General features: G+C 37.4%; 2 protein-coding genes and 1 pseudogene across 2 annotated transcripts in view; 1 reads left to right on the top strand and 2 right to left on the bottom strand.

The window, feature by feature from the left end:
• LOC106883485 (uncharacterized) overlaps window positions 1-6,731 on the bottom strand; it is a 25,182-nt gene extending 18,451 nt beyond the window's left edge. The window contains exon 1 of the mRNA XM_052977570.2: window positions 6,060-6,731. The gene's annotated coding sequence lies outside the window, so the exon portion shown is untranslated. The remainder of the gene's footprint in view (window positions 1-6,059) is intronic.
• On the bottom strand, window positions 622-12,224 carry LOC106883476 (uncharacterized). Its single transcript, XM_052977552.2, has 3 exons — window positions 12,013-12,224; window positions 9,481-11,099; window positions 622-4,346 (listed from the first exon to the last, which is right to left on the bottom strand). The coding sequence occupies exons 2-3, from the start codon at window positions 10,670-10,672 to the stop codon at window positions 3,490-3,492; spliced, it is 2,049 nt and encodes a 682-aa protein (XP_052833512.2). The 5' UTR covers window positions 10,673-11,099; window positions 12,013-12,224; the 3' UTR covers window positions 622-3,489.
• LOC128251206 (5S ribosomal RNA) lies at window positions 2,573-2,691 on the top strand (annotated as a pseudogene).

Below are 12,224 nucleotides of genomic sequence, written 5' to 3'. Positions count from 1 at the left end.
GATCCTTAACCCTTTAGCATTTAAACCGGTCATATCCGGCCAAAAGTATTCTGCCTATTCTATGTTCAAACTGACCAGATCTAGTCTTTCACACCAACCCTACAATACCATTTTAAAAATTAACAGCTACCTCATCAAAATCTCATAGCTACAAGATAATGCATGATTAGTTCAAAACAATGTGGATAAAAAAGCATTAATTATGGCAGAATAATATGAACACTAAAGGGTTAAGCTTCCTTCTTTTCCATGCTGGTCGTCTTCTGGGCATCATGTAGCCCTGATCCTGAAGTCGCTAATCTATATTGCAAAGTGCATTCTTCACCTGGGAAGGTTTTGGCAATCATCAGTAGCCATCTTTCTCGTTTCCTGACGAGGATGTAATCAATTTGACTAGTGTGTCCACCAGAACCGTAGGTGACTGGCAGGTTTCCTGAAGTTTTTATTACAAACCATTACTTCATTCGCATTTCAGAACTCCAGCAGCCTGGTTCCCTCCACATTGCAGGAACCAAAACCACAGTCACCATGTATGCCATGGAAACCCCTGGCATGTTGTCCAACATGCCCATTTGAAACGCAAAGCGTAAAAATGGAAATAGAAATTGTTTCAAGAAAACATTGAATTTGGATTATTTTTATTTTTTACAGTTATAGATAACAACTCTGAGCCCGAGTCAGGCATGTGTGAACAATGTCGAGAAAATCTACTACGAGTATTTTTTGACACAAGACGCCTCTAAGACAACCACCAGATGCTGAACGAAAATAAATAAACTGCAGCTGGGTTCAATAAAAGGAGCCTGAGTTAGTGACTTCAATTATACACATGAAGTCAGTTTTTGCAGAAATTAAATCGGCTTCATCATCATCATCATCATCGTCGTTTAACGTCCGCTTTCCATGCTAGCATGGGTTGGACGATTCGACTGAGGACTGGTGAAACCGGATGGCTACACCAGGCTCCAATCTGATTTGGCAGAGTTTCTACAGCTGGATGCCCTTCCTAACGCCAACCACTCTGAGAGTGTAGTGGGTGCTTATTCACCTTCTTAAATTTATATTCAGGCTAAGCCTGAACAGCCCGAGTGCCGGAGTAGCCACTGGTGTATATATATATATATATATATTTAAGAAAGGAAAATATATAAAAACGCACAGGCGATTTGTATAATAAAATTTATGTTAATATTAATATAAGGAAACAGAGAGTTGGGTTAATGTTTACATCTTGACTTGGAAATAAAAATTCCCCCAAAAAAATATACTGGAATGGGTGTAAAACAATGTGTAGGAAACGAATATGCAAAAAAAAAAAATTGCGTGTAAAGCAACGGGAGGGTGGGGAGAGGACTTTGGAAAATTCACAAGATCTGAGTTTTTCCCTTATAACTTTTAGGAAAATGGGGTGTTTTCATTGAAATGTTATAGAAATACCTTTCAAATGGCATAAAATACAATTATAAAGAAATTTGTGGGGAAAATCTTTTCCAAGGGGGTGGGTAGAGGACTTGGGAAAATTCACAAAACCTAAGTTTTTCCATTTGGTCCAATTTAGGAAACAATCATCAAGGTATCTTTTCTATGTGTCCTTTACATGTCTTCTAAAGATCATGCCATAGTTCTCTTCAATTTTTTTTATATAGGTTTTGTTCCAAGTATCCCAGTACTGAGTTCATGAAAACTGGAGCATATCACGTCCCCATAGCTATGCCTTGAATTTGGAGGTAGTTTTTTTCCGTTGAAAAGGAATATATTGTTTTCGATGCTGAGGCTGACTGCGTCTAAGATGAAGGTTACAATAAATCTACAGGGGATCACTTCTCTATGTTTCTTGACCCAATGTTTTATGACAGTAATTCACAAATCATGTGGAATGTTCATATATAAGTTTGTTACGTCAAAACTAACAGTGGATTGGATTCTGTTGTTTTGGGCAGATGTGTCAGGAAATCGATATGAAACTAGGAATGTAAACTACACTGGTTTTAGGATATTGTCAATGAGGTTGCTCAGACTATGTAGAAGACAGGCTGGACCAGCTATAATAGTTTAAGGTCTTTTGGTCATAGTAGTTTTATGTATTCACAACCTTGTTCCTTTATAGCATTTCGTATTTCTTTTGACTTGTGTATTTTAGGTAAGCCATACAAGTTGCTGGATCTCGACTCAAAATTGGTAATATAGTCCCTTTCGTTAGAAGTGAGGAAGTTACAATGTTTTAAGACTAAATAATTGAGTTTCTTCTTGATGCTGTGGTCAATACTTGAGGGCATTTCACGGTAGAACGTTCAAATGATCTTCAGCTAGATCCCAGTAATATTCCGTATCCATTATGACAATGACATCCCCTTTATTCACTTCTTTGATGACAAATGTGTTGTCATTTTCAAGACGTATAAAGATAGACATTTCTAGTTTTGAAATGTTCGGTCTGACGTTGATGTTTCGCCCCAGTGGAAAAAAACTGAGGAGGATATCAATGATGTGTATTTTGTCCTTTTGGTGGGTTAAATTTTGATTTATTTTTCTCCAAGGATTCATCATTCTCATTATTTTTATTAGTAAAAAACTACACGGCCATATCATGCTGAGAGCACCGGTTCTCGTCCGATCACCGAAGTTAAGCAATGTCGAGCCTAGTGAGTACTTAGATGGGTGACCGCTTGGGAAACCTAGGTGCTGTAAGCATCCAATACTTTATAGGCGTAGGAGTGGCTGTGTGGTAAGTAGCTTGCTTACCAGCCACATGGTCCCGGGTTCAGTCCCACTGCGTGGCATCTTGGGCAAGTGTCTTCTACTATAGCCTTGGACCGACCAAAGCCTTGTGAGTGGATTTAGTAGACGGAAACTGAAAGAAGTCTGTCGTATATATGTATATATATATGTGTGTGTGTATGTGTTTGTCCCCCCAACATTGCTTGACAACCGATGCTGGTGTGTTTATGCCCCCGTAACTTAGCGGTTCGGCAAAAGAGACCGATAGAATAAGTACTAGGCTTCCAAAGAATAAGTCCTGGGGTCGATTTGCTCGACTAAAGGCGGTGCTCCAGCATGGCCACAGTCAAAAGACTGAAACAAGTAAAAGAGGTAGTTTCCAATCAAAGTCTTAGATATCTTCCTCCAATTCCTGATGGTTGACTGTAGGCGTAGGTGTGAATTTTAATCCTTTCATCAATAATTGCAATTTCTCACTGTCTATATTTCTTTTTGACACATTAATAATTTCCATGTATATCCTATCAGTTGTTTCTTCTTGGACTTCTCCTTTCTCCAATGTTTGCTGTCCTGATTAATTTTTGTCTAATTAGTTTTACTATTATTAATATCTTTTCTCTGGTGAACTTTGTATTTTGGTTGAGGTGTTTCATTAGATATGTTTTTACTCATGTTCATAGGTGTGGGCATATTATTTACTTGTTTAGTTTGTGAAAAGAATCTTTAGTTAAATTACTGTTTTGAGAGAATGACCTACCACAGATATCACAGTTAAATGGCTTTTCCCCTTGTATGAATACGCTTGTGAGTAGTTAAATTACTGCTTGTAGAGAATGATTTACCACAGATATCACACTCAAATGGCTTCTCTCCTGTGTGAATACGTTTGTGAGTAGTTAAGTTGCTAAATATGGAGAATGATCTCCCACAGATATCACAGTGAAATGGATTCTCTCCTGTATGAATACGCTTGTGAGTAGTTAAGCTACTGCATGCAGAGAATGATTTACCACAAATACCACACTCAAATGGCTTCTCTCCTGTGTGAATACGTTTGTGAGTAGTTAAGCCGCTATTTACGGAGAATGATTTCCCACAGATATCACAGTGAAATGGTTTTTCTCCTGTATGAATACGATGATGCTTAATGAAGAGACAATTAAAAGAGAATGATTTACCACAAATACCACAGTTAAATGGCCTCTCTCCTGTGTGAATACGTTTGTGTATTGTTAAATAGCTACTTTCAGAGAATGAATTACCACAAACATCACAATGAAATGGCTTCTCCCCTGTATGAATGCGCTTGTGTACTGTTAAGGCATGTAGCTGAGAGAATGATTTACCACAGATATCACAGTGAAATGGCTTCTCCCCTGTATGAATACATTTGTGTACTCTTAAGGCATTTCCCTGAGAGAATGATTTACCACAGATATCACAGTGAAATGGCTTCTCCCCTGTATGAATACGTTTGTGTACAGTGAAGGTAGATCCTTGAGAGAATGATTTACCACAAATATCACAGCAAAATGGCTTTTCCCCTGTATGAATACGCTTGTGTACAGTTAAGGTGGCTGCCTGAGTGAAAGATTTACCACAGATATCACAGTGAAATGGCTTCTCCCCTGTATGAATACGTTTGTGAACAGCTAAATAGCTATTTTGAGGGAATGATCTACCACAAATATCACAGTAAAATGGCTTCTCTCCTGTATGAATGCGCATGTGAGTGGTTAGATGACATTTCTGAGTGAAAGACTTTTCACAGATATCACAGTGATATGTTGATTGTGGTTTCTTTTGTGACATCTCTTCAGAATAAAAATATATTCTTCAACTATCTTAAATAATCAATTTGTCCATTATCTTACTTCAATCAACACAACATATGTGGATACAGTTTTTGTTCTTGTCCTACAGATTATTCCTAATAAATACTGCTATTGCTCTCTTTCCATCAACAGGAATCCTTCTTAATGTCTGAAAATATTCTCAGATACATTTTAAAATTATCCAAATTTAAATTCAGTACAAAATAATCTTGTAGACATTCCAAACATTTCACAAGAGAAATGTTGCTATCAATCTCAGTTGAGAAGAAATATTTCACTGGAATTCTCTGGAGTTCTTAAATCTCTTCTGTACAATATTTTCTTTCAGTCTTTAAAAGGTGTTGAATATTGATGATGTCATCTGATGGAAACAATGCTTTCATGCCAATTACATGTGATATTGTCTGAAATAAAAGAGAGAAACAACAGTCTAAGATAGAGAGGACACTTTGAAAAAGAGAGATTAAAAACAGTGGATCACTACTAACACCAACATCACCACTGTGTTGCTCTTGAAATACCGACGTGCTTTTAAAGACTGCATCTCTCAAAACGTGCATGTACATATATATGTGTGGTTGTGGGTGTAAAGATATATATATATATATATACACACACACACATATATATATACATACATATGTATACTAGCAGGCCTTCTGGCTCAAGCATATTCATATGGCACATCTTGGCATATATCGTACTGCCCATTTTCCATACAATAGAAGTTGTTAAAAGGTATTTCAATATTGCAAAACATAATCTTTAACGTCATTTAAATTATTTACATTTGATGGATATTTATCCTCAACTTGTTTTATTGTTAACACAATGTTTCGGCTGATGTACTCCCCAGCCATCACCAGCCGTCCTGGACGAATTTCGAACCAGAGTTCTCATTCCTAAGGTATGAAGCCCCTAAACTGACCACAATCTGTCTACCCTATGTGAAAGGTCTCTCTGAAAAGATACAAGAGATATGTAATCCATATGGCATCAGGACAGTATTCAAGTGTAATACAACACTTCGCAAATATCGCCTTTGACTAGCAGTTTGAAGTGTGTCCATGTGTACGTATGTGTGTTGTGTGTATGTATGGGAGATACATACACACATATACTTATAGGGCCCTATTAATACAGATTTGTTTTCAAAAATCTCAAATTCAAAATTTCGATTCCCCCCTCCCCATTTCTTCATTTTTTTCCGGAAATTTTTAGTCCAGATGGACTAAATGGTATACCAAATAATCTCGTTAAATCGTTTCGCATGTAATAATGGGATGCTTTCCATTTGGATTGTATCTTTTCGAAAATGACGTCAACATTTCAGTTTGGAAGTATTTTTCTGCTGGTAAAAGACAGGAAAATATCTTTCTTCCAATGTTTTTATGTGTTTTCACTTGTATAGGATGACTTATCGTTGACGAGTTCACATAATATCAATTCTATTATTTACACACATTATTACAGATATATTATTTAAATAAATCTTCGTCAACTTACCGTTCCTCTAATTGAGTCACTCGGCGATCGATCAACAATAATATTGACACTCGGCGTGAAGTTGTTCCCCTTTATATGTTATGTATTTCCTTCATTCTCCGATAGAGGGAGTAACAGGCTTACTAATTTAAACTTGTTAAACGCACTAATTGTGGAGGCGCAATGGCCCAGCGGTTAGGGCAGCGTACTCGCGGTTTCGATTCCCAGACCGAGCGTTGTGAGTGTTTATTGAGCGAAAACACCTAAAGCTCCACGAGGCTCCGGCAGGGGATGGTGGCGAACCCTGCTGTACTCTTTCACCACAACTTTCTCTCACTCTTACTTCCTGTTTCTGTTGTGCCCGTAATTCAAAGGGTCAGCCTTGTCACACTGAATATCCCCGAGAACTACGTTAAGGATACACGTGTCTGTGGAGTGCTCAGCCACTTGCACGTTAATTTCACGAGCAGGCTGTTCCGTTGATCGGATCGACTGGAACCCTCGACGTCGTAAGCGACGGAGTGCCAACAAACGCACTAATCAAAAGTGGAAAAGCGTCTAAAACGGAAAATCACATAAATATGTGTATATACGAGATGAATTTACACGGAAAGGCAAGACTTCCGCCCGTCCTCCACCAAAAACCACCCTTAAAAATTTTTTTTTTCCCACACAAACTCTCCTTTTCGGCTACGGGGAATACGAACCTGGAAAAAAATTGGCAAAAATCGACATTTCTAAATTACCACCCCCACCCTCATTTCCTTTATTTTAAACTTTTTTCAGAATTATTTTTTTTCAAAAAAAAAAATAAAATAAAAATTCGGAGATTATGATTCTGAAAAAAAGATTCATAAAATTTTTGTAAAATTTGATTTTTTAAGAAATTTTTTTTTTATTCTAAATATGCTGCAAAATACGGACATTATGAGTCGGACAAAAATTTCAAAACATTTCTGTAGTTATGGTTACGGTTTTACGGTTAGGGTTAGTGTTAGGGAAAAAGTCAAGATTGAAGAAGTTGCCGATTTCTGGCAATTTTCCGGAACCTCCGTATCCAAAAATGGGGATTTTTGGCAAAAAAAAAATAATAATAATAAATTAAATAAACAAATTTGGGAGAAAATGGTGGGGGGGGGGGGAAGTCTTTCCCAAGGAAATTCAGTGGGAAAAATCAAATTAACCTGATTCCTTTACTTTTTACTACGTAGTATTTTGTCAGACATTAAAGCCATCATTTCTGTAATCAACACAAATTTACCACTTTGTGTAAGTCCATATTTGACTCTTAGTGTTTCTATGCTGAGATTGTTCATTTGATTTCATAGAGTTCTCGTGGCTTAATACTCTGTCCATAACAGCAAACATGTGGTTAACAAAAAAAAAAAGAAGAAAAAAGAAAAAAAAAAAAAAGAAAAATTAACGCTATCTTAGACATGTCTTAACTCTCTGCTGTTATGTCCAGCAGTGGTGTATCTCATACCCCAGGTGATCTTTGTGTGCGTGGATCTTGCATCTGGCAGCAGTGACAGTGCTACCCATGCATGTAATCTCTTGACACACACCACTGAGTTAATGCCCAAATCCACTCAGTTAATTGCAGAGTGATGAGAAGTGTACACACGTGTTATTTGCATCTGGGGTTGTGCATACCCCCACCATACCATTCACTGTACTACTTATCGACAGGCACATATTTTTGTTTCCTTCTCTTTCTTGTTGTTATTTTACTTATTTTTGTATCTGAAAAGCTGATTATTTCTTGCATCATCATCATCATCGTTTAACGTTCGCTTTCCATGCTAGCATGGGTTGGACGACTTGACTGAGGATTGGTGAAACCGGATGGCAACACCAGGCTCCAATCTAAATTTGGCAGAGTTTCTACAGCTGGATGCCCTTCCTAACGCCAACCACTCAGAGAGTGTAGTAGGTGCTTTTACGTGTCACCTGCACGAAGGCCAGTCAGGCGATACTGGCAACGGCCACGCTCGAAATGGCGTCTTTTATGTGCCACCCGCACAAGCCAGTCCAGGGGCACTGGCAACGATCTCGCTCGAAAATCCTACGGAGGCCAGTCAGGCGGTACTGGCAACGGCCATGCTCAAAATGGTGCATCTTATGTGCCACCCGCACAAGAGCCAGTCCAGGGTCACTGGCAACGATCGTACTTGGCTTGCCGGGTCTTCTCATGCACAGCACATTTCCAAAGGTCTCGGTCAGTAGTCATCGCCTCGGTGAGGCCCAATGTACGAAGGTCTTGCCTCACCACCTCAGCCCAGGTCTTCCTGGGCCTACCTCTTCCACGGGTTCCCTCAACTGTTAGGGTGTGGCACTTTTTCACGCAGCTATCCTCATCCATTCTCACCACATGTCCATCTCACCAAAATGATATATTATCGTCAACTGACCAACTTTTATTTATTTTTTTTTTTTGTTATTAGATGGTTCTGGATGGTATTGTTATAAATGGGACTGTAAGAAATATTCCAATGGATAATTGGTTTACAAGTTATGGACTTGCAGTCGATCTCTTGAAGAATTATAGATTAACATAAGTTGGAACTCTGAAAAAGAACAAGATAGAACTTGCTCCACAGTTTGTTGCCACAAGAGGCAGAACTGAATACACAAGCTTGACTGGTTTCCAGAAGGATGTTACACTGACCTCATATGTTCCAAAGAATGTTGTCTGGTTATCTTATTTATTGTACACAATAATTACATTACAACAAAGGCAGAGACATTTAGAACCCATTTTGACAATGTAGACTGGAATGAAGCTGGATCTGAACAGAACATCATATCTCTGTATATTGTAAGGGGTTGAAAAAGGGGCTACAAACAGAATGCTGTCAGAAAACTGTACTTCAAACAAAGAACCATGAGGAGTATGGTTAAAGTGAAGGCTTTACACATTACTGTGAAGACCACAGGGCTAACTCGTGATTTATCTGGAAAAGATGTGAAAATGCTGGTTCTTAAGGAATACAAGGAATTTTAAGAATGACATGGTCACACTTTTCTATGGATAGACATATGTTTAGTTAAGATACGTTTTTGAGAGAATGATTTATCACATGTATCACAGCGAAATGTCAGACTTTTGTATGGATAGACATATGTTTCGTTAAGTTGCAATTTTGAGAGAATGAATCACCACAAATATCACAGCTAAATGGCTTCTACCCTGTATGAATACATTTGTGTTTAGTTAAGTGAAAGCTTTGAGAGAATGATTTACCACAGAAGTCACAGTGAAATGGCTTTTCCCCTGTATGAACACGTTTGTGTACAATTAAGGTATCTCCGCGAGAGAATGATTTACCACAAGTATCACAGTCAAATGGCTTCTCCCCTGTATGAATACGTTTGTGCACAGTTAAGCTAGTTACCTGAGAGAATGATTTACCACAGGTATCACAGTGAAATGGCTTCACACCTGTATGAATAAGTTCGTGTTTAGTTAAGACATATCCAAGAGAGAATGATTTTCCACAAATATTACATTTAAATGGCTTCTCCCCTGTATGAAGACGTTTGTGTATAGTTAAGTTACTGTTAGCAGAGAATGATTTACCACAGACATCACAGTGAAATGGCTCCTCTCCTGTATGAATACGCTTGTGAGCAGTTAAGGGAGCTTTGTGAGAGAATGGTTTACCACACACATCACAGTGAAATGGTTTCTCCCCTGTATGAATACGTTTGTGTATAGTTAAGTTACTGTTAGCAGAGAATGATTTACCACAGGTATCACAGTAAAATGGCTTCTCTCCTGTATGAATACGCTTGTGAGCAGTTAAGGGAGCTTTGTGAGAGAATGATTTACCACACACATCACAATGAAATGGCTTCTCCCCTGCATGAATATGCTTGTGTACTGTTAAGGCAGCTCTGTGAGAGAATGAATTCCAACAGATATTACAGTTAAATGGCTTCTCTCCTGTATGAATATATTTATGCACTGTTAAATGGTTATTTGTAAAGAATGAATTACCGCAAACATCACAGCGAAATGGCTTCTCCCCTGTATGAATACGTTTATGCACAGTTAAGCCAGTTACCTGAGAGAATGATTTACTACAGGTATCACAGTGAAATGGCTTCTCTCCTGTATGAATACGTTTGTGGACAGTTAAGCTAGTTACATAAGAGAATGATTTACCACAAACATTGCAGTGAAATGGCTTCTCACCTGTATGAATACGTTTGTGGACAGTTAAAGCAGAGCCATGAGAGAATGATTTACCACAGATATCACATGGAAATGGCTTCTCTCCAGTGTGACTACGTTTGTGTATAATTAGGGCAGAACCATGAGAGAATGATTTACCACAAACGTCACAGTGCAGTGGCTTCTCTCCTGTATGTATACGTTTATGTACAGCCAAATTGTAATTTCCAGAAAATGAATTACCGCAAATATCACAGCGAAATGGGTTCTCCCCTGTATGAATACGTTTGTGTACAGTTAAGGAATTTAACTGAGAGAAAGATTTGCCACAAATATCACAGCAAAATGGCTTCTCCCCTGTATGAATACGCTTGTGAATATTTAGATTACCTTTCTGAGTGAAAGACTTTTCACAGATACCACACTGAAAAGCTGATTGTGGTTTCTCTTGTGACATCTCTTCAGAATAAGAATATATTCTTCAACTATCTTAAATAATCAATTTGTCCATTATCTTACTTCAATCAACACAACATATATGGATACAGTTTTTGTTCTTGTCCTACAGATTATTCCTAATAAATACTGCTATTGCTCTCTTTCCATCAACAGTAATCCTTCTTAATGTCTGAAAATACTCAGAGATTCCTTTTAAAATTATCCAAATTTAAATTCATTACAAAAGAATCTTGTAGACATTCCAAATATTTCACAAGAGAAATGTTGCTATCAATCTCAGTTGAGAAGAAATATTTCACTGGAATTCTCTGGAGTTATTAAATCTCTTCTGTACAATATTTTCTGACAGTCTTTTAAAGGTGATGAATATTAATGATGTTATCTGATGGAAATGATGCTTTGATGCCAATGTCATGTGATATTCTCTGAAATGAAAGAGAGAGAGAACAGTCTAAGATATAGAGGACACTTTGAGAAAAAGAAATTAAAAACAGTGGATCACTACTAACAACCACATCACCACTATGTTGGTTATGGAATACCAATGCGATTTTTAAGACTGTGCCTCTCAAAACATGTGTACAGATATATGAATGGGTCTCGTATTCATAAGGCACTTATCATAAGTGAGGATTTTTTCAATATTTTTCTTCCCTAACAGGAATATCGCTGTTATTTAAGCCAAAAATTCTGAATCTTCATATTCTAAGTTGTGATTTTCAAAATTAAAATTTTTTTTTTATTTTTACATATTTATAAAAATTCCCGTCTGGAGAACAGAAATTCACAAAATGGTAAAAGTTATGAGAGGCGATATGGGGGTGCTGCATCCAGGATTTCACTGGATAGGAAACACTTGAATCTACAAAAACCAGACATAAACTATCAATGAACGACAAAGAAAGATATGTCCCGCTTGTTCAAGTCATTTCTTCCCTGAGTTTCCACTAACGAACAGACACTATTGTACATATATACACATATATATATACACACAAACTTATAGTGCCCTATTAACACGGATTTGTCAAAAGCGATAATAACTGGTATATAAAATAATCCGTCTCGTTATATCGTCCACATGTAACAATGGGATTTTTCCCATTTGGATTGTGCCTTTTCGGAAATGTCAGATCAACATTTCGGTTTGGAAATATTATCCTTTAAGTAAAATTTAGCAAAACCACGATTGGCAGGAGTAAAAATCTTTGTTCCAATACTGTTGTTTTCACTTGTATAGAATTACTGTATCGTTGATGAGTTCACACAAACACACTTCTATTATTTACACACATTATTACAGATTTATTATCATTCAAGCAAATCTTGTCACCTTACCGTTCGTCACATGGAATCAGTCAATGCCCGATTAGAGATTAGATCTAAGTCACTAGAATGACGTACGTTGTTCTCGGTGTGAAGTTGTTCCCCTTTATATGTTATGTATTTCCTTCATTCTCCGATAGAGGAAGAAACAGGCTTACTAATTAAAACTTGTTAAAAGCACTAATTAAAAGTGTAAAAGTATCTAAAACGGAAAATCACATAAA

This window comes from Octopus bimaculoides, chromosome 28, assembly GCF_046866305.1.
Source record: "Octopus bimaculoides isolate indiv1 chromosome 28, ASM4686630v1, whole genome shotgun sequence".
Classification (NCBI taxonomy): Eukaryota; Metazoa; Mollusca; class Cephalopoda; order Octopoda; family Octopodidae; genus Octopus; species Octopus bimaculoides.
This window is presented reverse-complemented; position numbering and strand designations above follow the sequence as displayed.